This window comes from Erpetoichthys calabaricus, chromosome 10 (assembly GCF_900747795.2).
Source record: "Erpetoichthys calabaricus chromosome 10, fErpCal1.3, whole genome shotgun sequence".
NCBI lineage: Eukaryota > Metazoa > Chordata > Cladistia > Polypteriformes > Polypteridae > Erpetoichthys > Erpetoichthys calabaricus.
The window spans coordinates 154,218,238-154,244,629 of NC_041403.2; the positions used below are offsets into that span (position 1 = coordinate 154,218,238).

A 26,392-nucleotide genomic window follows, 5' to 3' on the forward strand; every position below is an offset into this window, starting at 1 on the left:
ATAACCTTTAAAAATAAAGTTCATTAAGAAATAATTATTTTTACCAAAACCGCATCTGCTGTGATTACTGGCACCCCCAGAAATTCATATGAAGAAAGCGTGACTGAAGTAGGAAAAAGGTGGATTGTCCTCTCCAAGTGGGAGGTCAGTTAGTGCCTCCAGTGGGGGAATTTAAGTACCTTGTGGTCTTCTTCTACGAGTGGGGGGGGTTGGGGGTGGGTATGGGATGGTGAGATTGAGGGATGGATTGGGGTGGCAAGCGCAGTTTTGCAGTCGCTAAACTGATCCATAGTAGTGAAGAAGGAGCTAAGTCAGAAGTCAAAGCTCTCTCTTTACCAGTCAATCTATGTCCCTATTCTCACCGATGGTCATGAGCTTTAGGGAAATGACTGAAAAAAACAAAATCACAGGTACGAGCAGCCGAAATGAGCTTTCTCTGCAGGGTGGCTGGGCTCTCACTTAGAGATACAGTGAGAAAAGCACAGACACCTGGGAAAGGCTCGGAGTACAGCAGCTGACCCTCCACAGCAAGAGGAGCCAACTGAGGTGATTCAGGCATCTAAAACAGACCCCTTCTTGTGGAGATTTTAAGGGCACGACCAGATGGGAGGAGACCCCAGGAAAGACCCAGGGTATGCTGGGAGGATTACATCTCCCAGATGGCCTGGGAATGCTTTGGGATGCTACAGTATGAGTTGGCAGAAGTATAGGCCTCAGATCTCGGATAAACAGTAGAAAATGAATGAATGAGGGATGTTCAAAAAGTTTCCACCCTTTTTTTTTAAACTCTGTTTATTAAGAATTTCAAAAACAAATGACATCACTTTTGTACATGGTCACCTTCCTTTGCAATGCAATTTTCCCAGCATCGTACTAACTTTTTAATGCCATCAGCAAAAAATATTTTTGGTTGAGCGTGTAGCCACTGATAGATAGATAGATAGATAGATAGATAGATAGATAGATAGATAGATAGATAGATAGATAGATAGATAGATAGATAGATAGATAGATAGATAGATAGATAGATAGATAGATAGATAGATAGATAGATAGATAGATAGATAGATAGATAGATAGATACTTTATTAATCCCAAGGGGAAATTCACATACTCCAGCAGCACCGTACTGATACAAAAAACAATATTAAATTAAAGATTGATAATAATGTAGGTAAAAACAGTCTGTCGCTGAAGCTGCTCTTCTGTCTGGAGATGACACTGTTTAGTGGATGCAGTGGATTCTCCATAATTGATAGGAGCCTGCTGAGCGCCCGTCGCTCTACCACAGATGTCAAACTGTCTAGCTCCATGCCAACAATAGAGCCTGCCTTCCGTACTGCTGCTTTCAAATCAGGGTTCTTTCTTCATTCCTTGTGGTCGTGGTTGTAGCTGGATGTCTGGAGTGCTTTGCATCCGACACACTAGTACGGCCATTTTCGAACATTTCAATCCACTCATAGATGACTCTACGAGAAAGAACTTTATCCCCATCCTGAACACACATGCAGAGATGAATTTGTGCTCCTGGCACACATTCTCCCCACAAAAAGCGTAGGATAGAATGCTGTCCCTCTTTGGTGCAATTTAAACGTTTCGCAGCCATCTTCACCACAGGGTGACGACTCTTATACCAGCGTTTCTTAACCTTTAAGTATTTGCGACCCGAGTTTTCATAACAATTTTAATTGCGCCCCCCTAACGTTTTTTTGAAAGGAGCCCACTAATACCAATTTGTTCTTGTTTAATTAATGATATATCATAGATGCATATTTTACTATACCTACTTAACTTTTGTCAACATTTATCTAACTCTATATTTATTTTTCTGGTATCAGAATGTAGTTTAAGTTAATTTGTTTTGGTTTCAATAGATATATTTTTCATATTTTAGATTCTTGTTTTCTTTTTTTCACATCTTCGCGCCCCCCTTTTGTTACTTCGCACCTCCCTAGGGGGGCCCGCCCCACAGTTTGAGACCCACTGTCTTATACTAAACTGCAAGGGCAGCTGGCTTGCCAGACAAAACTCTCAGACACGACCAATTACTACTCCTCCCGTTTTCACCATTTCCAACGAAAATAAAAAAGTGCCGGGTCTTTTTGAACATCCCTCGTAGTTTTCTTTTGTAAGATGATCAAAGAGTGCAGGAAGTTTCAAGCAGTAATCCATGACCTCCTGAGGCTCCAGGGTATAAACATGAAGTGGCACAAAGGCCAACTTCCCTTTTTCATTCATCAACATGGGAAAGATAAGGCGACACACAATTCAAATGAGGTAAACGTGTGTTTTGATATTCATAAGTCAGGGAATTAGTATAAAAAACTGCTACACTCCTGAAAACCTGAAAATGCCCTTATCTACAGTCAGGGTAATAATTAAAATGTTCAAATCAACTAGAACTGTTACCAACTTCCCTGGAAGAGGACCCAAGTTAATTTGCCTCTACACACAATGTGCAAGAACGTAACAGAGATAAAAAAAAAAATGTAGAAGTATCTTTGTTAGACAAATTTTAAGAAACAGGATCTCAGAGTCTCCAAAAGCTCCATCAGACACCACCTCCATGCCGAAAGATAATTTGGAAAGCCTGCCAGAAAAAAAGCCTTTCCTGTCATTTAACCACAAACATCTCCGCCTGGCACCTTGCTAAACGCTACCGGAACCTGGACTGGAACTGTGTTCTATAGTCAGAGGAAATGAAAATTTAGCTTTTTGGCAAGAAACACTCAAGGTGGGATAAACTGGAAAGAAGCCGATCCCAGTGTCAAGTATGGTGGACGTTCTGTGATGCTATGGGGCTGTTTTTCCTCTAAAAGCCCTGGAACCTTGTTTAGGGTAGATGGAATCATGGACAGCATGAACTACCTTAAGATTTTAAAGTTAAATCTGGCCACAGCTGCCAAGGGTTGTCAGTGGATCATCCAGCAGGACAATGATCTAAAACATTTGGCCAAATTGACACAAGAGTTATTAGAGGGACACAAAATCAACCAGCAGGACAATGATCCAAAACATTTGGCCAAATCGACACAAGAGTTATTAGAAGGACACAAAATCAAGCATCGGCCATGGTGACCGTCTCGGTGTCTGGACCCAAACTCAACTGAAAACCTGTGGAGCGCAAGAAAGAACTCTGGATGATCTGGAGAGACTCTGTAAAGAGCAATGATCACAGGTTCCCTGCTTCATATTCTCCAACCTTATAAGACGTTATAGGAAAAGACTCAGTGCTGTTTTATTGGCAAAGGGAGATTGTACAAAGTATTAAATGTAGGGGCGCCAATAATTATAGCATGTCTGGTTGTGTTCAAAATAATTATGAAATTTATTTTAGTGAAAGGTTGGATTTCCCTCATCTTTTCAGCGTGAGATTCAGATAATTCATCAAAAGGCACTTTTTTTTAATCCCTTTGACCAAATATTGTGGAGGGGACTGCAACTTGTTCCAGAGTCCGTAAACTCTGTGTGCTACCTGGCGTCAGTTTGAGATGCACCTCCTCTTAATTTCCAGTATTGTCTTCAGGTACGACATTTATTTAAATGAAAGATCCGTCGCGGCGTCAACATTATCAATGAGTTTGTCGGTACTGTACAGATCTTTGAACCGGAGTTTAGTCTTGCTTTTTAAGATGAATAATCCTTACCAGTTAAAAATGTTTATACAAGACTGCTTGGCTACATTTACACTGCAGCAAAAAGTGACTTTGTTCCAATTTTTGGCACAAACCTGACGTTTTTGTTTCTGACTTCACAAATTAATTATACAAGTGATCCAAATCTGATATGGCTGCATACAGACATCTATCCTGAATGTGCACCGCATACACAAAGTTAATAAAAACAAATTCATCCGACAGATGTAACCTAATAGACCTCCATGAATACCAACAGAATGCTGGCTGTTGGATTACTTAATATTGTATTCAGTGCATGGCGTCTTTAAATTCAGAAATCGAAAACAAAAAAATCAAAGCTTGGAGTGCATTATCACTTCTGTATCTGAACATAGAAGCCTGCGCACACAAGAGAGGAGTCGGGGCTAGTGGGTGTTGGATGAGGAGGGGTTTGATACCAAACAGTGGTTTGGCAATATCAGCATGTCAATGGGGACATTTGATTACTCGCGGATGTGTCTGTGTACAAGACTCTCAAAATGCTGGGGCATTTTCATCAGAAAACGTAAAGCAATTAGGCTACTGGTTGGCAGTAGTCTCCTCACATTATTATTACCCTATACACTCACGGATAAGTTCTTCCTCAGATAAGTCGGGACTTGATTTTAGCGTATAATTTCCGGTATTTTATAATTACGGTCGTATAAGTTGAATGCGGAAAACTCACGCTATTGATCCAAGAGATTACGATATGCCAACACCCACCTGAAAGAGTAACCACAGAGCACACTGCCTTTTTTTCTATGTATTGTGCCTACGTGACTACACGGTAAGACCTGAACTATTCCAAAGCAATGTTTGCACCCATTTGTGTTTTTTGTATCTCACACCCTCACAAATGTTTATTGTAAGAGCATCCCTTATCTACGATGGAGTGTTCGATCAGAACAAAATATGAAGCTCGTTTTAAATTAAACGTTGTTGAAGTAGTGAAAGAAATTGGTAAATGCACTGCTGCAGCAAAATTCGATGTGTCTGAGAAACTGGTGCGAGATTGGAGGAGGCAAGAAGATGTAAAAAAAAAAAATTAAGTGTTGCATTTTTGAACGGGTGGACAAGTCGGGGTCTGATTTTATGATCGATTTTTCGGGTTGCAAGACCTGACTTATACGTGAGTATATACGGTAAGTCTGCCACCTTGTTTTCTTTTCAAATAGCAGGCTGACTTGGAATTGTCAACCATCCTGATTTTCAATGCAGATACAGTATATGAAGACAGTTGCGTAAAGAGTGGAGTTGGGGTTTGTAAATTTCCAGACAACTTCAACTCAAGTGCAACTTCGTGTCACATAACTCTATATCAGACTTAGTACCACATACGAATGAAACATAAGGGTTCTGATTCCATTGTTTGTTTGCTGTTCCAATGCCTCTATAAAGGGGTCAGACCTGTGCCACACATGAGTGAAAAAAATCAGAATAGAGTTGCAGTGTGAATGTAACCTTTGTGATAGCCAGTAGGGTCTGAGTTAACTTATCCCAACTTATCCTACTAAAGTGGCTCGTCAAGATCTTCCACCTCTTCTTTCATTGTGAAATAGCCCAAAAAGTCGTTCCTAGTTTCTTCATCAGCCGCAAAAATCTCATCTTGTGATGTCATACAAAAATATAAACGATATAATAAACACGACTCAGAACATTCAAAAAACTATGAGTGAGTTTATAACCAAAATACATCATATAGCAGACATCGTTTAAATAGAGGCCCAGAAGAAGAAGCACAAATCAGAAAATTGATAAAGTTCTTAACCCAGGAAATCAAGTTGATCTTTCATCAAACCAAAACAGAACAAAACTCTAAATTGCAGTCAAAATAATGTTGGCCAAAGGTTTGAATACCACGAAAATTAATTAGAAAAATAGAGAGTAAGTGTTGCAGGGGATTAACCATCAAATTCGAATAAAACATGGCTTCTTGAGCCAACCTCTAAAGTTTTGACCTAATGAAGACAGGGTCATGACCTCAGTGAACACGTATCCGGCAAACAGAGCACACATCACAGCAGCAGAATCCACAAAATGGCACCACCCGGGAGAAAAGACAAAATGGAATTAGAAAAAGATGTGCTTTAACACAAGAATCCCTGAAGCCTATGAAAAAAGTCGGAATGCCAGGCCACCTTAAATTCCTTTGTACCTCTTCATGAGTGTCTTTGTTTTGCAAATGTGTCACTCAGTACAAGCAGCCTGCTATCCTATCCCCCAACGACTCAAAATTCTCCCAGCTCACGTCTGTTTATCTGGGTGTGAGGTGCCTGGAGTTGTATAGGGTAAATAATATATCATTTTTTGGAACACATACATTGCATTTGTGTCTACAATGATCTGGGTAAATGTAGGATGACAGGAAATGCGAGGCAAGAAATGTTGAACACATAAATATAACAGAAACTTTTTCATGTTATAGTAATAATTGACAAAATACTGACATGAAGTGTATAACGTGTGAAGACTAAAGTCCAAATATCAAATAAATACTTTCAGAAAAGGTACAAGTATAACAAAACAAGTGCGCTTTTATTCAAGAACTAGTCATTAAGCCCGTTACAATAACGGGCGCTAGAACAGTAGTGCATAAACATTAGTAGGAACAGTCTATATTAACACCTTAACCGCCCTCTGCCGGATATATCCGGCATCGTAGCTTTATTGCTGACGCCTTACTGCCGGAATTATCCGGCACATTTGCCTGTGGTTATGTGAATGCCTGGCGCGTAGTATAACTGACAGTTTGGCGTGGGTATTATTACTACGTTGTATTTCGACAACTCTGCGCTTGTATTGGCCACTCACGTGATATGATTCGAAAGTGAAAGCTGTGAATATGGCGAAACGTAAACTGACTTCAAGTGAGGTTTTGCAGGCGATTTTGGACAATAATTCTGATCATGATTGTAGCAGTTCTGAAGAAGATTTTAGCGACAATGATGATCAGCAACGTGCGCTGCATGATACTGTGAATGACGACGCATTGGATGATGGCGATGAGTGGGTGTATCCCCAGCATCTCAACTGGACTGCTGCCCGTTATCTGAGCCAGATATGAAAGATCCAAACCGTGACCGCTTGTTCAAGCTACGTCCTTTGATTGACCATTTATTTGAAACATTTCAGCAGGTATTTCAGCAGGTAAATACTGCTTGAATAAATGTAAAGTAAAAAAACGAAAATTGTTCAGATTTCTCCTGGCATGGGGAATATTTAGGGAGTTGGCGGTTAAAATGTTAAATGGCAAGGGACTTTGACCTCATTCTTTTTGTTAGTCGTATTTTTCTTTCTTTCGGCCTTTCTTTTGTTGATGTTTACTTGCTGAGCTGACCGTTCTTCGTGAGCTGCCGCCGTGTATTGTGTGTCTTTAATTTTCTGTGACAGTAATACTGTCTTGTACGTCCGCTGGCTTGTACATCCGTAATATACCTTTAATTTTCTCTGGCGGTAATACAGGTGTGCGCGTCGGTAATATGCTTTTAATCTCCTCTGACAGTAATAGTGGCTTGTATGTGGCTGTAATATGCATCACTGTATTGTGTACCTTTAATTTCCTCTCGCAGTAATACTGGTTTGTATTTCCGTTAAACGCCTGTAACTTTCTCTGACAGTAATATCGCGCATCGCACCGTGCCCCACGCATGCGCACTTCACCCGAAGACACCCACACACGGACACCTGGACGCACACAGGGATTTTATTAAAGAGGATACAACCGAAGAAAAAGAAATCATTCAACTTTCATGTTAATTCTAACAACATCAAAATGAAAGTAAAACAAAAAAAAAAACTAATATCAGAAAAGGATTTACTATCCCAAAATACATAACATAAAAATATGCCTCCAAAAAATGATAAAAACATAATCACTACACATATAATCAGAATCAAATTGTAGGATGTAAATCATAATCAAAGAACAGAAACAAAGTCAAAGCCATAGTGATAATTACACTCACAAATAAGGTTTTATGGTCTGTCACACACGTGCTCTTGGGATACAGGTTAGGGGCTCAAAAACCAACATGTTCCTGACCAAATCAGAGGTTGGCGCTGCTCTCTAATTGTTTCTCCTCTTCCCCTGCAGACCGACCACGAACCCTCAGCTTAAAGACACTTCCGGTCCTCAGAAGACAGCCAACGTAGCTTCCTTTTTTGGGCCTCAAGATCCAACCTGCATTTGATGTCATTTCCGGTCCCAGAATTCCACCAACCCATTACATCATTTCCTGTCTACTAGCTATATATGCCACCCAGTTTTGCTTTGAACTCAGGTCTGTAATAACATACTACAAACAAACTTTTTTACCAGGTATACGGGGTGGATCCCCAAATCTTTTACTTTGTCATTGTGTCTTCTTTTACAGGCCATATCCATAAACGTGCAACCAAAAATTACAAGATGTTGACCTTTATATCCTCAACCCCATGATGTCACGTATGGTACACCTCTGGTTGATCTTACCTAGCAACAGCATTGCAATCATTAACAGTTCTAAAATGGTGGTGCCCACATAAGACCCACAAAAGACATTACAAACATTAACCACTGGATTCCTTGGCATCAAATATTCAAAACACTTTTAAGAGACCAAGGAATAGCTGCAAACAAATTAAAAGCAAAAGCTAGATCATGACATGGAGGAACTATTTACAGAATACAGTAAGGCAGTAGTACTTACGCTTCATTGATTTCAGAGTATACATTGAGGAAAACTCCACCCAAGAGGTAGCCAGCAGCTGGCCCAACAATAGCTGCTGCATAGAAAATACCTGTGGGAAGAAACAGAAGCCATAAGTGACCCCATCATTGGGAAGAAACAGAAGCCAAAAGTTAACCCATCATCTATCTATCTATCTATCTATCTATCTATCTATCTATCTATCTATCTATCTATCTATCTATCTATCTATCTATCTATCTATCTATCTATCTATCTATCTATCTATCTATCTATCTATCTATCTGCTCATTGTATCTGTTTTAATATTTCAATATTAAACTGCTCTACTCCACAAATAATTTGGGTAATATTTTCACAAAAAGCAAATCTGCAATATAAGAAAGGCCCACGGTGGCAGAATGAAAGACACAACACAATCAGTTGTATTATCAGCAGGGACTCACTTTTGGTTGAAGAATGGAATTGGAACCCAAACCTGTAGCCACTGCAGCTCTCAAGGATGGAGCATAGGGACCGCTATCTTAGGACATGTGAAGTATTACACCCAGTTATCAACTTCAGTACAGATTCAAATGAAGAAACAATCAAAAAGCACACAGTTTTGCTCTTCCAGAGCCAATTTAGTAAGTGGAGAATACTGGAGAGACAGGAAGAGAATGTGCAAATCACAAAAAAACAGCATGTTTCCAACAGAAGAGAGAAAAGAAACAGCTTGGTCTGCCTCCTACATACAGACATAAGAAAATGTGCTAGTCTTTGGCTGGGATAAGCATGGAGTGTTAGAGCCCAGCCAGAAAAAACAATTATATGGGGTTTACGAAGCTGGCCAAATGAGCAGTGCCCGTGTCAATGTTAGTTACCACTTGGACCTTCACCTGAAAGAGTGGCCAAACTCATCCATAATACAGTGAGGTTGAGGGGCAGTAAACCCCGCATGCTGCAGATGACATAAAAACACATTTGAGGAGCAGCTAACAGGCACATGTGCAGACTGTCCAGGAACTGCTTCAGTATAAAAGAACAGCTGCTCACCTTGCGTGAACATGTAGGATTATGTACTTTCTATTTGGTAAAGAAAGGTTATGGGGGATCCCTAAACCTAATCCTATATAATATTTCTGTTGTGCCTCCAGGAAATGAAAGGACTGGGTGATGAGTAGGAGTCAGAATAACAAAGCAGATGTCAAAACAGGGAGAACAAAGAATACTGAGTTTCAAAGCCTAAATGTGAACCAAACTCAAAGGTGAAAGAAGAACAAAAGGGAGGTGAAGAACCAAAAGCTTGAACGAGAACATGAACAAATTTTATTTTATTGTTTTAGCAATCAACAAAACTTGGATGTATCCCCTGAATGACCCCTGATGTCACTTTGTTTGTGACCCCAAATGTTGCCACTAGTAAATGTACAGCATCTGTAAAACAAAACAACTCCAAACAGTATTGACCAATGGAAAGAAGATACAGTCATGGGAGAATGCAAAATAAATAATAAACACCGGCTTGTGGGTTGGCAGCTGGATTGACACTCCAGCCACAGTTAAAAAACGTTACACTGTTATAGTGTGGTGCTGAGGTGTCACCCGCTGCTCTCGGGTCCCAAGCCAGGTGGTCCGTAGGGTGGTGGGTGCGGCAACGCACTATCAGTGCATACTCTCAACCTCTCCCTCTAACAAAACACTTAATAACACACAAGTAAACAATCAGAAATGAAAAAACATCCTTCAAAATGGATCAAATATCCCCCAGCATAAAAGGAAAAACGGAAAAACGGAAAGCTGAACAGAGCAAACATACTTTCAAAAAGTGGATCACTTCTCCACAATCAACTACAGCTGCTAGTTTTGTGGCAGCTCAAGAGATCGTAAGGAGGGGTAAGCCGTTCACAGACGGAGAATACATGAAAGAATCGTTCATAAAAATATCAGAGCATCTATTCTCTGACTTTAAATGTTTTGGTGTTTGAGCGCATGATGACAGTGTTTGCCAGAGATGTACAGAAAGGTACACTCTCTCACTTCCCCTCCCTGAGAGAGTTCAAAGCAGTGAACATTCACATAAATTGTGATTATTTCCACCGTACAATTATTGCAATGCAAGCTGCATTTAGAGAAAGATTCAGTGAGTTCAGAAAGAAAAAAAACACTCTCTCCTTCCCTGGACATTGACCCATCCCTGCTGAACACATCCGCATTCACAGGAGTAAGTAAGCCCGATCTAGAAATTGAACTGGCCGCATAGCGGATAAAGATTTATGGGTGTCCAAGTTCAAATGCCTGACAGCGGATCTTGAAGAAGTCGCCCGTCAGAAGGCTACTCTCGCTAAAGAGCACAAATGGACTGATATTGAAAACCTCCCCAAACCCGACAAACTTGTTTTCAATACATGGAGTGCCATTCCCGAAACATATATGAACATGAAAAAATATGCATTTGGAGTCCTGTCCATCTTTGGCTCAACATACTTATGTGAGCAAGTTTTCTCAAGAATGAACTTCATAAAGTCCAAATATCTCTCCCGCCTCACACATGAGAGCCTGCAGTCCTGTGTGAAGGTCAAAGTCACATCGTATAGCCCCGACATAGAACAACAACAACATTTATTTATATAGCACATTTTCATACAAAAAGTAGCTCAAAGTGCTAGAGATGATCTGCAGCGAACTTCAGAAACAGAAGTCACATTAAACAGGTGAGAACAATAGCATTTAATAGGCTAATATTTAAAAAAAAAAAAAAAAAAACACATTTATTTCAGACCCGGAGCTGATGTTGGTTTTTTTGTATGTTCAGGTGCTTCAGTTGATTGCTGGCTGAGAGGGAAACCTGAAGAGGATGAGAGCACACTGAAATGGAATTTTATGTTTACTTTTTTAAAGCTGCTAAGCTACAGCTAAATGTTTTATTTATATTAAAGTGGGCTAGTTTTTATTTTAATTTTATACAGGTATAGGAAGGACTCAAATAGGCCTGCAGAGTTCAGTTACATTTATTTCAAAGTAGGCCTACACATGCACACTGCACTTCTGTTTGTTGTATTCCGTGGTTGTAACATGTAAAATCTAAAAAAAGATTAAAACTTTTAAAAGTTTATAAGCTGTGTTATGTTTTGCAGCTCCAGACTATTTTTCTTTGGAGGAAGAGGGGGCAAAATGGCTCTTTTGATAGTGAAGGTTGCAGACCCCTGCTCTAGATAGTCAAGTTCGATCGTCTTCTCGGCACTCTGCCAGAGGCCGCGAGCGACCGCGGCAGGGCCGATCCGAGGACGTCATGGATTTCTGGGTTATACGAGGTTTGTGGACATGGAACTAATGACTCTGCTATGTGAGATTCTTGGTTACAATTTTGATAAAGATTGTTGTGTTCGGTTTTTGGGCTCGAGGAACGATAAGATTGACCCTCAGGCTCCGAACCTGGCTAGTGAACTGCTGTGGACTCGTTTAGAAGTTTTGCACTGTAGTGAACAGTTGGTGAGCAGCCAACTCACATTCTCTGGTTTAAAGACGAGATGATTGAGTTAAATGTAGAGCTCCTCCTAGTCAGCCCACCTCTGAACACTCTGAGCGGTGCGCTTCCTGGTGATACCAGCGGATCTTTCTCTGTGTCAGCCCCCACATTTTTCTGCTCAGCATCGTCCCAACACTTGAATTGCTGTGGACTCGCACCATGAAGAAGTTTGAAGATTTACACTGTGCTGAGCTTTTGGTGGCCAACTGCAAACCCGTATTCTCTGACTCAGAGGTGAGCACTTTGAGCTAAATGGAGACCTTCATCCATCAGGCATGCAGAGTCAGCCTCTGAACTCCGTGTAACGTGCGTTTATTTCCCTCTGTGTCAGTCCCCACCTTTTTCTGTGCAGCATTGCCACAACACTTGAATTTCTGTGGACTCGATTACAAAGCATCTCAGTTCAAAGTTTTACGCAGTGGTGAGCTGCCAGTGGAGAGCTGTGAACAAGTGTCTGCTGGGTCAGAGATGAGTGGTTTGTGGCATGAACTAAATAGAGAGGTCCATCTCGCGAGCCACGTTGAGCCCACCTCTGAACACTATGAGCGGTGGTGATGCCGGCTGATCTCTCTTTGTGCCAGAGTTGTGAAGAGTTTCCACTACACTCCACCCTTCCATGGTGCAAATCCAACTTTTGTCGCCTATCGAACTGATGTGGACTCCCAACTAGAAGCATCTCTGTTTGAAGATTTGTACTGTGGTGAACTGTAGGTGGCCCAGCTGTGAACCCATGTTTTCTGGCCCTGAAGCAAGCACTTTGAGCTAAATGGAGACCTTCATCTGCCTTCTCTGACCACTGTGAGTGATGTGACGTCGTCTGATGTTTCTCTAATGTCCGCCTCCACCTTCCTTGTTCAGCATCGCCACTACAGCTAGACTCTGGCTTTTGTTTCACCTCCTGGTCCCTACTATTTTTATAAACTGCCTCTTTTCACCATGGCAGTATAGATTGGCTGAGTTGCTCTCACACTTTCCAACTCATTTATTATAACTTGTGTAAGTTCTGAGTTTGACAAGTTTCTGATTATGATGTTGATTATTCCCTGATTTAGATGACCGTCGTCTAAACAACAATGCAGTGGGTGTAAAGGAAATTTAACAGGTATCATTACTTTTTATTACTGGACCAGGACTGTGATTTTGTTTAAAAAGGGTTTAGCTTAGCAGGCGTAGAGCCCAATTATGACTCAGTTTGAGTTTATGTCTATTCTATCAGCTGTAGACAGGCACTTAAATTCTGCCCGACGTAATTTATTGTAATGTGGAAACGACTTTTACACCCACATAGTTTCTGCTTGTTGTTGATAGTGGAAAGCTAAGCTCCGATGTCTCCCAAAGTTCCTATTAAATTATAAAATTAACTTTTATACTTGGACTGTGCTGTGCCTCTCTCTCTGAAGTCAGTTAAACATTTAGGCTTTCATAATGCCATCATCCACAGGTTACAAAAAGTCTTGAGATAACGATCAGGATATAAAAAAAGTCTTTTCATGAGGAGGCAGAAATGAGTTCAGGGAACAGGTGTGGGTTAGGATACGGGAAGACTATCAGAAAACGCGATTGTTACAACCAAAAAGCGTTAGGCGAAAATCTAACTCAAAAAGTACCTTTCCACAGCAAAGTCTTGTAGGCAAAAATGTATGTTGTTTTAGTTGGATGTTGTAAACAGGGGGACGCCATCTTAAATTAGCATTAAAATCATGATAATATGCTTACACTGTCTGTGCTTCATGTAACCAACAACGATACTGTGTCCTTAAACAAGAAAAAGTATAACGCAGAGGGATAAAATTGATGAGCCACAGCATGAAGACATGGGACAGGGTAGTGGAAGCTCGGTTAAGGAGGGAGGTGATGATTAGTGAGCAACAGTATGGTTTCATGTTGGCAAAGAGCACCACGGATGTGATGTTTGCTCTGAGGGTGTTGATGAAGGATAGAGAAGGCCAGAAGGAGTTGCATTGCGTCTTTGTGGACCTGGAGAAAGCATATGACAGGGTGCCTCGGGAGGAGCTGTGGTATTGTATGAGGAAGTCGGGAGTGGCAGAGAAGTATGTAAGAGTTGTACAGGATATGTACGAGAGAAGTGTGACAGTGGTGAGGTCTGCGGTGGGAGTGACGGATGCATTCAAGTTGGAGGTGGGATTACATCAGGGATCGGCTCTGAGCCCTTTCTTATTTGCAATGGTGATGGACAGGTTGACAGACGAGATTAGACAGGAGACCTTGAGGACTATGTTTGCTGTTGAAATTGTGATCTGTTAACAAGAGTGGGGAACAGGTTGAGGAGACCCTGGAGAGGTGGAGATAAGCTCTAGAGAGGAGAGGAATGAAGATCAGTAGGAACAAGACAGAATACGTGGGTGTGAATGAGAGGGAGGTCAGAGGAATGACAAGACAATAGAGTAATAACGTTCTAGAAATTTCCACAACCAGATGCAAAAAAAATATTTTTGTTGTTGCTATTATTATTTCACAGGGCTTCATATGTTTTCTAACTCTTGGAAATCTCTTTATGGTTTGTTTTGATTGGTGCTGTTCCACATGGCTAATTCTTGTGCATTCGACCTGCACAACCTTTGTGGTCCTACACCCCAGTTTTGCCTTTCTAAATTCAACGACGACCTACTAGTAGCAAATCCAACCCATCCTCTTGGTGAAATGAGTGCGATCGGAGGTCCCCCTTGGTGAAACAAATTTACTTAGAAATGGAGAAACATATCGCACAGCACTGTCGATCACTTAGGTAACCCACCACGGCCTTAACCAGTGATGGCATCTTGCAACCTACTCGTGAACCAGTGATGGCAAAATGCAACTTACTTGTGAGCCAACAACATCAAACCACAAAACTCTGGTGCAACTTGGGTCACGACCCAATGGCTGAGAAAGAATGGCTTAGGTGACCCACCGTGACCAGGGGCGGCCTTAGGCATGTGCAAACTGTGCACCTGCACAGGGCCGCCAAATCCCAGGGGCCGCCAAGCCAATATATATATATATATTGAATTTAAACAGAAAGAGAAAATAACGACACAGCTGACGGCAATGTGGCCGAAAAACATTGTGTTTCTTGTTAATTAGTACGCTGTATTTAATAATGTCGCTAGAGTTGGAGCAGTAAGGTATATGTAGTATTATAACGTTCTGCCGTAATGAGAATATCATGGGCTGCCACTTGGTTTTCAAGTTACGGACACGCGCATATAGAAGCGAAGCTAGTGCAAGTGGGCGAGTTGTCTTACAAGTTAATGTCTCACCTAGGTTTAATAAAGTATCAGTGTTAGCGCAATAGTCATAGTGAATATCTGGTCAGATAGGGGACACAAGACATTTGCATACCCATTCTAAGCAAAATGAAGAGATTTCGAGTACACAAATCTGGTTATTCAAAATGAAAGAGAAAGGCGGACATGGCCATCCGGCGTGCATAAGATACCATATTGACTTTGGCGGGCGAAGGGGCCACCGATTCTTTCTCTGCCCACGGTCGCCACGAGCCTAGAGCCGCCTCTGCCGTGACCCACTCACAAACCAACGATGCCAACCCACGACCCATCGGCAGTGTGATCCAGTGGCTGAGAAACACTGCCTTACATGGACCCAGCATGTGGCTGCCGAGAAGAGACCAACATTTGGCCAGTGCCAAATGGAGACACAAGTTGGAAGAAGACAGTATTTGGATGTGATCTGTCACACTCATTACTTGGCTTCTGTTTTGGGCACATTAGGAATGTTAAATTAGTGTTAGTCTATAATACAATAATAAAAATAAACGCCTTATCCTCTCCTGCTTGTTTCAGTCCGTAACAGTCTGTTAAGTATAAATATGGGAGTTAGAGTAGGGATCTGGCACATTCTGTTCAGGCCTGTGTAAGAAAGAGTCTGAGAGTGACAATAGGGTCACCCTCCCACAATAAAACAGTTGTGCATTCTGGGAAATTCTGGATGTAATTGCCACAGAGATACCGGACGCCTTTGTTCTGAAATGACAGCGCCCCTGGCAAAACTATGATGGCGTTACATATTTAACTTTTTCAAATCATCATTAAACTAAAAACTGGTGCTATTTTCGGGAATTCTTGAGTTCCAAAACCCCTAAACAGGCATATTCATTGTTATTTTGATGCCCAAACATAATAAACTACTGATCAAAACTCTATAATTAACAGCAACCAAAGTTCTATTTAGGATTAAAGTAGAAAGGATGAACTTAAACATTGCTAAAAATCAACACAGAATAACCTGGCAACATGGAAACTTCCACTTCCAACTGATGTTTAAAGAATCTTCCACAACGAAATGCCAATTAATGCCTAAAACTGGACAGATTTCAGATGATTACAAACCTGCCGTTAAAAGATACAAGTTTTGTTCAGAGTGCAATTAGCAATGCAGCAGGGACGCATTCTCACTAGACAAGTTTGTCAGAAGAATCACGTGGAATTATTTTATAAATCACATTTTACCACTCTGGGTTGAGAAATAACTTGGAAGTTCCCAGAAAACTCCATAAATTTCTATATAGTATCTTTTACCAAGAGGGCGGCTAAAGTGACTGGAATCTCTAATAGCCAATGAACGTAACAGAATGGCCAAGACAGGCTTTCTAAGCCAGGAACAGAACTAGGGGCCAGAATGTTGCAAATCCAGCAATCTAACAGCTTTGCCAGATAAAATATAATATTTCTTGTTAATTATTTCCATAGAAGAAAAAAATTGGTATTAAATAGAGAAAAACAGAACGGGTTGACTTTTAATTGGCAGCCAGCCTTCAGACCCTCTATAACCTGAGAAGGTTGTATTTAACGTTGAGCCAACCACACTACCTGCTGAAGACATGTCATGGAGTAATTCATTCTAAAATATTTACTATCACTTGCCCATTGTGAAACTTCAATGACCTTCCTCTGTATTTGCGTGTGTCTTCATCGGTGCTCCCTCTTTCGAATGCATTCTCCTAAAGTCTGCTTATCTGTCCTTATTTTCAAGACACCTGTAAGAGCCATTTGCTGGTATTTAGGTCAACTTAAGTTGATAGAAGTATTTTCTGAGTTATGTTAAAAGTTTTCCTATACATCAGTGCATAGTCTAGGGGAGGTCCTATTATAACCCCCACAAGCTGGGTTAAAATGGAATATCCTAAACATTTCTTGTCCCTCTGACTACAGATTAGACTCGGTTAGTGATCTGCATTGCTGTATGAAAGGCATGGGGGGCACACACTTTCAAACCGGGCCCAGTTATATGGAACAAACCGTGCTGTATTGAATGTGCAACGCCGTACGTATAAACCACACTGAATGTTAAGTAAAACATAGAGAAATAACTCATCCTTAAGTATAGAAAACAAGTTTAACAAGAAAATGTTGTTTAAAGATGAAACATTTTATTTTTCCTTTTTTGCCTTTTTATTCTTCATGTGTAATAACTTTGTTCTCTATTTTCGTGTGAACTGTTTGCTTTGAATTTTCACTAAACCTTTTTTAAAATGAACATTTTGAACTGAGAAATTTCTTTTGGTATGCATTTGACTTGTGTTTGATCCTGCCTTACCTACTGAGCAGCTACAGCACCTTTCTCACCTCCTGGTCAGTTTTATATTTCCTGTCCTTGAAGGCAACTCTCTCAGTGTATCTAAAAATGTCGTTTCACCTCCTCATATCTCTAACACCCACGCGTTCTCTTTCGATCGCATCACCAAAGTCAAACCGACCAGTCATATTGCTTTAAGGGACAGGACACGACACATAGACCTTAGTGTTTTATTACAGTATATAGCACATTATAGACATATAACACCTAACAACAACTAAATAACCATAAGGGAACAGTCAAAGCAGCCTCCTGTAAACATCTTACACAGGTAGAAATTTGACATTTATTGTCTTTTATATGTAGTTGTGGTTCCATCTATAAACATCCAGCTTTGTAAAAAAGTAAGCATGTAGATAGATAGATAGATAGATAGATAGATAGATAGATAGATAGATAGATAGATAGATAGATAGATAGATAGATAGATAGATAGAGTGTGGCAGGCGGCCGGGGTCCATGCTCAGCCGGGACGGGACGCCCCTGCACTCTATATTCAGGGAGAGCAGCCCTGGACAGTGCATTAACTCCCCCTGGACGCTAGATGGCTGCTCCCCTGGGGTGGAGTGGTGCCTCAGTTTCCCGTAGGGCTCCATGGGAATTGGAGTTGGGTGCAGCCCTGTTGGGTCCCACAGGTGCCGGCAGGGGTTGCTGCAGCTGGGACTCCTGAGCCTGTGTGGGCAGCGTATTCGTCACACCCGGGAGTGCAGCCAGAACTCGGCGATGAAGTACCTAGAGCACTTCTGGGTGAACTATAAAAGGAGCTAGTGACCACCACTCAGTGGTCAGAGACGGGTGGAGGAGGACAAGGTTGCCTGGGAGGAGTGGTGGTGCTAGAAAGAGAGGAGCTTGATTTATTTGTGTGTTGTTTGGGACTGTGTTGTGCTTGGGGTGATTACGGGGAAGACGTGTCCCACAGGTGAAGATAAACAGTTTGTTTATTTTACACGTGCCTCAGTGTCAATCTGTGTCAGGTCGGCCGCAATATAGTGCCTTTCTTACAATAGATAGATAGATAGATAGATAGATAGATAGATAGATAGATAGATAGATAGATAGATAGATAGATAGATAGATAGATAGATAGATAGATAGATATGAAAGACACTATATGATAGATAGATAGATAGATAGATAGATAGATAGATAGATAGATAGATAGATAGATAGATAGATAGATAGATAGATAGATAGATAGATAGATATGAAAGACACTATATGATAGATAGATAGATAGATAGATAGATAGATAGATAGATAGATAGATAGATAGATAGATAGATAGATAGATAGATAGATAGATAGATATGAAAGACACTATATATAATAGATAGATAGATAGATAGATAGATAGATAGATAGATAGATAGATAGATAGATAGATAGATAGATAGATAGATAGATAGATAGATAGATAGATATGAAAGACACTATATGATAGATAGATAGATAGATAGATAGATAGATAGATAGATAGATAGATAGATAGATAGATAGATATGAAAGACACTATATAATAGATAGATAGATAGATAGATAGATAGATAGATAGATAGATAGATAGATAGATAGATAGATAGATAGATAGATAGATAGATAGATAGATAGATAGATAGATATGAAAGACACTATATAATAGATAGAAAAAGAAACAAAATTTAAAAAGAAAGGAAGTGTCTGACTTGGCTGTCCCTGTCCCATTGAGGCATTATGCAGACATATTGCTATTTGGTATAAAGGAGCCCCCCAGTCCTGTTTTCTTGATGCACTTCTGCTGAATGATTCATTGGCTGAAAGTCCTCAGTGTTAATGTGTCACAGAGAGGATGTGCAGCACTGCTCATAATGGCACTCAGTTTTGTTTTATTCTCTCCAACTCTACTACCTCTGGGGGGTCCAGAGGGTGTCCCATAACTGAGTCTGCCCTTTTTAAATTAGCTTGTTGATTTGGTGGGCCTCTCTTGAAGTGATGTTACCAGCCCAGCACACCACAGCGTACAGTAAATAATTGCACTGGCCATTACAGGGTTATAAAAGATGTGAGGAATGTCACTTCCCACATTAGAAGAGCACAGTGGGCCTGGTAAAGAGAGTCTGCTCTGCCCTTTCTTTAATTGTTCCTCTGTATTCCAAGACCAGTCCAACCTGTCATTAATGTGGATTGTCAATACACATTTCAGCAAATCCCAGTCTGGCTTTTTTATGTTTTTCTTTCAACTGTGGAGCTCACTGTCACTCATAAAGCAATGGATGGTATGATGAAACACTGATGGACCTTGACCTTGGAGTTCATCTTCTATTTCTTTGGACATTGTCTTTGGCTTTTTGTCTAGAATTCTTGCTCTCCTTTTGCCCATTCAGGGATTGATTTTCCCCTTGTGGTTGTGTCCAGGGAGGTTGGCTGCAGTCCCATAATAAGATTTGCAACTGTTGTCATTAGAGCATCAAGCTGTTTGGAGATGATGGTCTCATAGCCTTTGCCTTTAACATGCTTGTCTTTAATTTTCTTTCTGATCTCCTCAGACGACTCTCTCCTTTGCTTTCTCTAGTCCATGTTTAGTGTGAGACACATGATGACACCAAACAGCCGAGTGGGGACTTTTATTCACTTAAATATGCTGAATGACTGATTGAATGATTGGAGACGTGCGACATACAAATTCAAGAAAACAGAGAGTTTGAAAAATCCCTATAATCCAATTATTTATAATCTTTTCTAGTACCACCAACAACTGTGCCCAGGACATTTTAGAATATCTTTTTAGAATAAGCAGTACTTGGATGTCTTTTCACACTTGCTATGATTACTCTTGTGACATATCATAGGCATGCAGGGGTACAGGGAACAAATGCTTTTCAATGAGCTTTAAGGGGACCAACACATTTGTCCACATCTGCAGATCGTGATATTAGTCAGAGTGAATGATATTAAAGGTGCTATATAAAAGTAAGGAATGATTAATAAGAGAACTATCTGTGAAATATGATATTTTTTCAGTCCCTTGCAATGATTCAAAGGCTTGGGATAGTACTCATTTCAGAAAGGCGCTATATAACATAAAGGTTGTTTCTACAGCACTCATTCACCCTTTCCAGTCTATAAAGACTTATTTTTGGTAAAACTGTACACTTTTTCTACTTAGGATGGCACTACAGCTTTTCCCAATCTTGGCACATCCTGTGCCCGGCTTGATTCTTGCTTCTTGCCCACTGCTGCCATTTCAAATTCTACATTGGGTCAGAATGTGCATGGATTCTTATTGTTTCCATTATATGAATAAACTTGTGGTGGGCTGGCGCCCTGCCCGGGATTTGTTCTTGCCTTGCGCCCTGTGTTGGCTGTGATTGGCTCCAGCAGACCCCCGTGACCCTGTGTTAGGATATAGCGGGTTGGATAATGGATGGATGGATATGAATAAACCTGTACCTGCATGGCATCCCATCCCGGGTTGTTCCTGCTTTTTTCAAGCAGTTCTGCCATAATGCTTTCTGGCACTACCCCAAAACCGTACAATGGGCCACATGGATCAAAAATTGTGTGAGGGGTAACTGATTTCATGTAGGGTGGCATGGTGGCACTATAAGCACTACTGCTACCTGCAAAATTTTAAACATAACCTCTGCTTGGTTGGCATTACATCCAAGGTTGGTTCTCAATATTCTGCCAGTTCAAGACCTGGCAATGGACCAAGCAGGCTCTTCAAGTGATCACTGTTTAAAGTTAAGGTGGTATTGTGACCACCCTATGTGTACACTTAGCATCCCACCCATAGCTGCAGCTTCTTCTTAGTAATGGCGTCAGCTCCGTGTTATTGTGAAATGAGTGCAGGAGAGCAAAGTTCAAAATTATAAAACACACAGAAACAAACAGCTGCCTTGGAACTCATTTCACCTCCGAGAGAGAAGATGGAAATAAAAGAGTGCAGGAGAGCGGCGGCTAAATACAGAAAAGGAAAACACTGAGGCTGGAAACAAATGCAGGCCGAAAGAGGAATCTCAATTTTGCTTTACTGAGATGAGCCTCACCTTGCCTCGCTTCTTCCTCATGGGGGGAACCAAGACACAAATGAATGCAGCAAACCCTCCACCCCCCACCCCCCACACCCAAAGGTCCGCTACATCAAAATAACATAGATGATTGACCAGGCCAGCAGTTCCCTCCTTAAACTGGCGGAGTGCCTTATTAACAGACGGAGCTCATCTTAAAGCTGCTGGCTGCAGATCAATGGTCTCCAGAAGAACCTCTTTCATATTTCTCGCAGATGAATCTTCAAAAGGAGTGGACTGTGTATGTGAAAGACTACAGACTTGTGACACTCACTCCAGTCATCATAAAATGCGCTGACTGACTGGTGCTGGGATACGTTAAACAGAACATTACAGGTTGTTCTGATCATCTCTAGTTTGCCCATCATCATAACTGCTCGACAGATATATCCAGGCTACTTGTACTTCATGCCATCTTGGCACACCTGGATCATTCAGACTGCTATGCTGGCACACATTTAACATGTACCAGTAAAGTTAACCTCCAAACTCCTCAATATAGAACTTGCCCACCACCCACTGCGACTTCATTTTGGATTTCCTAACCAGAAGACCTCGGCATGTATGGATTGGCAAGATTACATCCTCCATGCTGACCCTCAACACAGGCACTTCCCAGGATAGTGGGTCGAGCCCCCTTCTGTACTATTGATTCACTTCTGACTGTGCGGCCAACTCCATCATTCCAGTTGCTAAAGACAACGCCATCATAGGCATGATCACCACCACTCATGAGGCCTATCTGCCGATTCACCCTTAACGGAGCTGGTCAGACTTTACAAATCAGAAGGCGGGCCACCACACTGCCGTTGACATCAGAGGGGACGCTCGTCAAAGATTAAGAAGATTTAAATTGCTGAGAGGGACCATCACCGATGACCTGAAGTGGGTGTAACACGAATGTAAGTTTAATGTCACTGTGCTCTGTACAAGAAATTATTTTATAAATTCATTCACATGTGCAGGCCAAAGTTAGCACACAGGGGCTAGTCAGCATTTAGAAACCACGAGTCTAGCAGTTTGGAGAATGAAGGGGACAATTGCGAAGGCATTGTACTATTCCTGTATGTTAGAGATGAAATCGAATCCTTTCCTTTCCTTGTTTGGGCACCAAGGAAAGGCCTACACATGGCGGAACCAGTATAAAAAGGCTTGGACAACAGCCAAACACTTCAAAGCCAATGAACAGACGGACGGATGGGTAATATCGTCATTCGTCCCGAAAACCCTTCCAGCGCAGCGACGAAAGAATGGCAGACTGTATAGATCAAGATCCTACCTTGGCATTGTCTTGCTATTACGGCTTCCCGTCTGTAATGCCGCATAAATCGTCAGTAAATAAAGCTAAGTTATTTCCTCTTATGTGATTTTTACCGCCGTATCACTATGGGAGGAATATCGCCTTTTGATATCATATCTCTATATTTTTCGGTTACGTAAAACGCCGCAATTATAAAATAACTTATTCCAAATAGGGAGCAATTTCCCAAAAGGAAACAGTGGGCACAACACATTTCAACTCTTGTTAATTAAAAAGGTCCACCAGAACCTCAACTTCCTCAGATGTTGATTGTGGGTTCGCTTCCTGGGTCCTCCCTGTGTGGAGAGCGCTTTGAGTAGTGAGAAAATCACTATATAAATGTAAAGAAAAAGAATTATTATGTCAAAGAACTGCTCACATTTATTTCTCCATCTGTTCTCATGAACTTGCAGTGTGGTGTCCATCCTCACCAGCTGCATCACATCCTGGTACAGCACCTTCTCAACTCAAGGACATAAAGAATAGAATAGAATAGAACAGAACTAGGGGGCTCCACCCCCTGCTCGCTTCGCTCGCCAACCCCCGGTGTTGGGTAACCCGAAATACATTGATGTATGTATGCGATATGTGCCTGCTTTGCTTGCGGCATTTCAGATGCACGCTGTAGGCGCCTGCGTTCATTGATTATATCCAGGCGGGCTCGTGTGTGTATCTCCGTCAGTTGTGGTCTTTCGTTTTGAACCCGTGCCTGCTTTGCTTCCGCAGTTTCTGATGCGTGTTGTAGGCGTCTATGTACATTGTATTTGTTCATGCGGTGCTGTTTGGTTTTGGAGCCGAGACAGTTTTGCTTCCGCGGTTTCAGACACGTGTTGTAGGCGCCTACGTCTATTGTTTTTATCCATGCGGGCTCGCTTTTGTAGCTCTGTTAGTTGAGCTGGATCGTTTTAGAGCCGTGACTGTGACTCCATTAGTTATCCGTTGTCTACCATTAGTAATATGGATAATTGCACTTACTGTTAATACGGAGCATTTTCTGTGGTTGTACCGTTAACAATGCATCACTGTAATGTGATCCACATATGCTATATGGTTTGGACGTGTGAGGATGCTGTACGTTTAATACGGAGAGTTTGTTTATTCTCATTTCCCGGACCATGCTGTGTAGTGTGGACGTTTAGTTCAGAAGCGCGTAGTAGGCGCCTGGGCCTGTCGTACTTTCTCGCGCCTTCCGTACTATTTTTGTGGACCTTTGCAGACACCATAGTGTCTTCCGTCTGACTCTGGGGTGCAGTGCAGAATCCTCTTTTCTGTGTGGCTGTGTCGTTAGTCGTTAGCTATGAGCGTGTTGTTGCTTCATGTCCTATTCAGAAGCGCGTTGTAGGCGTCTTTGCCTTTTGTACTTTCCCGCGCCTTCCGTACTATCTTTGTGGACCTGTGGGGCCTCCGTAGCCTCTTCTGTTTGACTCTGGGGTGCAGCGCAGAATCCTCTTTTTTGTGTGGCTGTGTCATTAGTCGTTAGCTATGGGCGCGTTGTTGCTTCATTTCTCATTCACGTTAGTTGAGCTCTTTTGTTTTTGGGCCGTGACTCCTTCGTTCGCGGTGGATATGACTTCGCTTGCGGTTTATGAGACGCGCGCTGTAGGCGCCTGCGCAGTATGTCTCATGGTCCCATCGCCGTGTACCTGCGTCCATATCCGGTTTATTCTCGGTTAGTAATATGGATAGAACTATTTATGCAACTTGGGTTCAAATTCCAGCCTGGGCACCATCAGCGTGGAGCGTCTTTGGGTATTTTAGTTTCCACTCTGCACTCGGGTTCTAATCAGTGACCCTGAGTTGGTTTGACATGTGGTGGGTGCAGCAATGCGCTGTATCAGCACATGCTCCTAACCTCTCTCTCTCTCTCACACATCGCAAAGACTTTCAGGTTAAATCAACTGGTAAATCCATAACTTGCCGAGTGTTAAGGAGGGCTGTAATGTTAGTTGAAGGATCACCGTTAAGGATTGGCATACAGACCAGTGTTTGCAAATTGTGCATGACCTGTGAGGGAGTGTCATTTACGGCACTACTACTGGCGCGATTCCCTGAGGGTGATCCAGCTAGCAGGGTGCTCATTGTTGAGGACCCGAGGGGCTGGACCAGGCCAAGAGGATGCCCACGTAACATCTGGCTGCAGGAGCAAGATGGTCATTTCTGGAGGGTGGGATTGGACCGCATGTTTGACTAGGGGGGTTGCCAACGTGTGGTGGTGGTTTTTGTCGTGTAGTGGGTGCGACAACACACTGTACCAGTGCATGTTCTCCAACCTAACCTGCATACGTGGGCACTGCAGTAGTTAGTTTGGCCTCTTGTCCAGGGCTGGCTCCTGCCATTAACCTAATGCTACCAGCATCGTGTGACCCTGAACTGGAATAAACAAGTTGGAGAATGTTAATGTTATTTTACAAGGTATTAAAGTACATCTAGGGATGGCATGATGGCACAGTGATTAGTGCTGCTACCTTACAGCTCCAGAGTATTAGATTTGAGTGCCCCCCTCTTATGTGAAGCAGGGCCATTCTTCCACATCTGGGTGTGTTTCAGCTTGGGAAATCGCATCCTAAAGACAAACATGTTAGGTAATTCAGTGAGGGTTCATGAGTGAGTCCATGCTGTGACGAACTTGCAACACCGTATCTACTTCCCTGAATCTGATGCCTCCAAGAAAGGCTCCAGTTCCTCACAAGCTAAATGGGTGGATGGTTTGGGGAGTTATGGGTGGCAGAGCTGCACAAGAGTTAGAACTCACAGTGACCTGGGGTCCAGTTTCACGAGTTGTTCCCCACAGGATACTGCAACATTTAATTCTCTGTGTGAAAAGCTGAATGTGCTATGTCATGGACTGGTGACTGGTCCAGGATTTTCTTCTGGTTTGTGCAGGATGCCAACTTGTGACTCTGAGGAGGGCGGAAATTGAACAGATGATGTTTCAAGTGTTACAGTGTCACACAACACAGAACCAAGGCTGACAGGAAACCCAGGATGCTGGTGTCTGGTCTGTAAAGGTGCCGTTTTTGACTTTCCATGGCGAGTTTCCAGGGATTCTTTTGTTTTGTTTTGCTGTTCTGTCAAGATCTCCTCTACCCTCCCACTTGTTGATCCTAATGGTGGATATGGGAATTCGATGTAATAGTAAATCAAACTAAAAAAAACATTGGCGGGACATTAAACCTCAAGGGATGAATTTCTTCCCCACCATCAAAAGGCAAACCAGCCAGCCCCCCCCAGGCAAGTGTCCAGTACTGACAGAGCAGGTCCAGCTTGAGGTTTGGACGGTGACGTTGCCCCCTCTCCCAAAGACATTACTGTATATTTGTTAACCCCATGTTTAACGGTGTATCTAAAATGATGATTTCAAAGTTTTGTGTTAAGAGTAGGGGGCGCTCACAAACCCCTCTCTAAACCCATATAACCCAACAGGAGTTACACCGCTCACATGTCTGATTGAGTGTCACACACATTTGCACCACCAACAAATACCCCAAAATGCTCCTCTCCTTGGGCTTTTCTTCCTCCCAGCAAGTTGAACTCTTTCACTGGCTCAGCTAAAAGGTTTTCTTAAACTCCAGCCAGCCACTTACTCGACGTGACAC

The 26,392-nt window shown here is 41.9% G+C and overlaps 1 protein-coding gene across 6 annotated transcripts in view; it reads right to left on the bottom strand.

Moving 5' to 3' along the window:
- The window catches only part of slco4a1 (solute carrier organic anion transporter family, member 4A1), a 205,950-nt gene that overhangs the window by 34,019 nt on the left and 145,539 nt on the right, over positions 1–26,392 (bottom strand). For all 6 annotated transcript variants that reach the window (XM_051932562.1, XM_051932561.1, XM_051932557.1 and 3 more), the window contains one exon: positions 8,348–8,438. In XM_051932562.1, the coding sequence (XP_051788522.1) occupies positions 8,348–8,438 (91 nt within the window). The remainder of the gene's footprint in view (positions 1–8,347; positions 8,439–26,392) is intronic.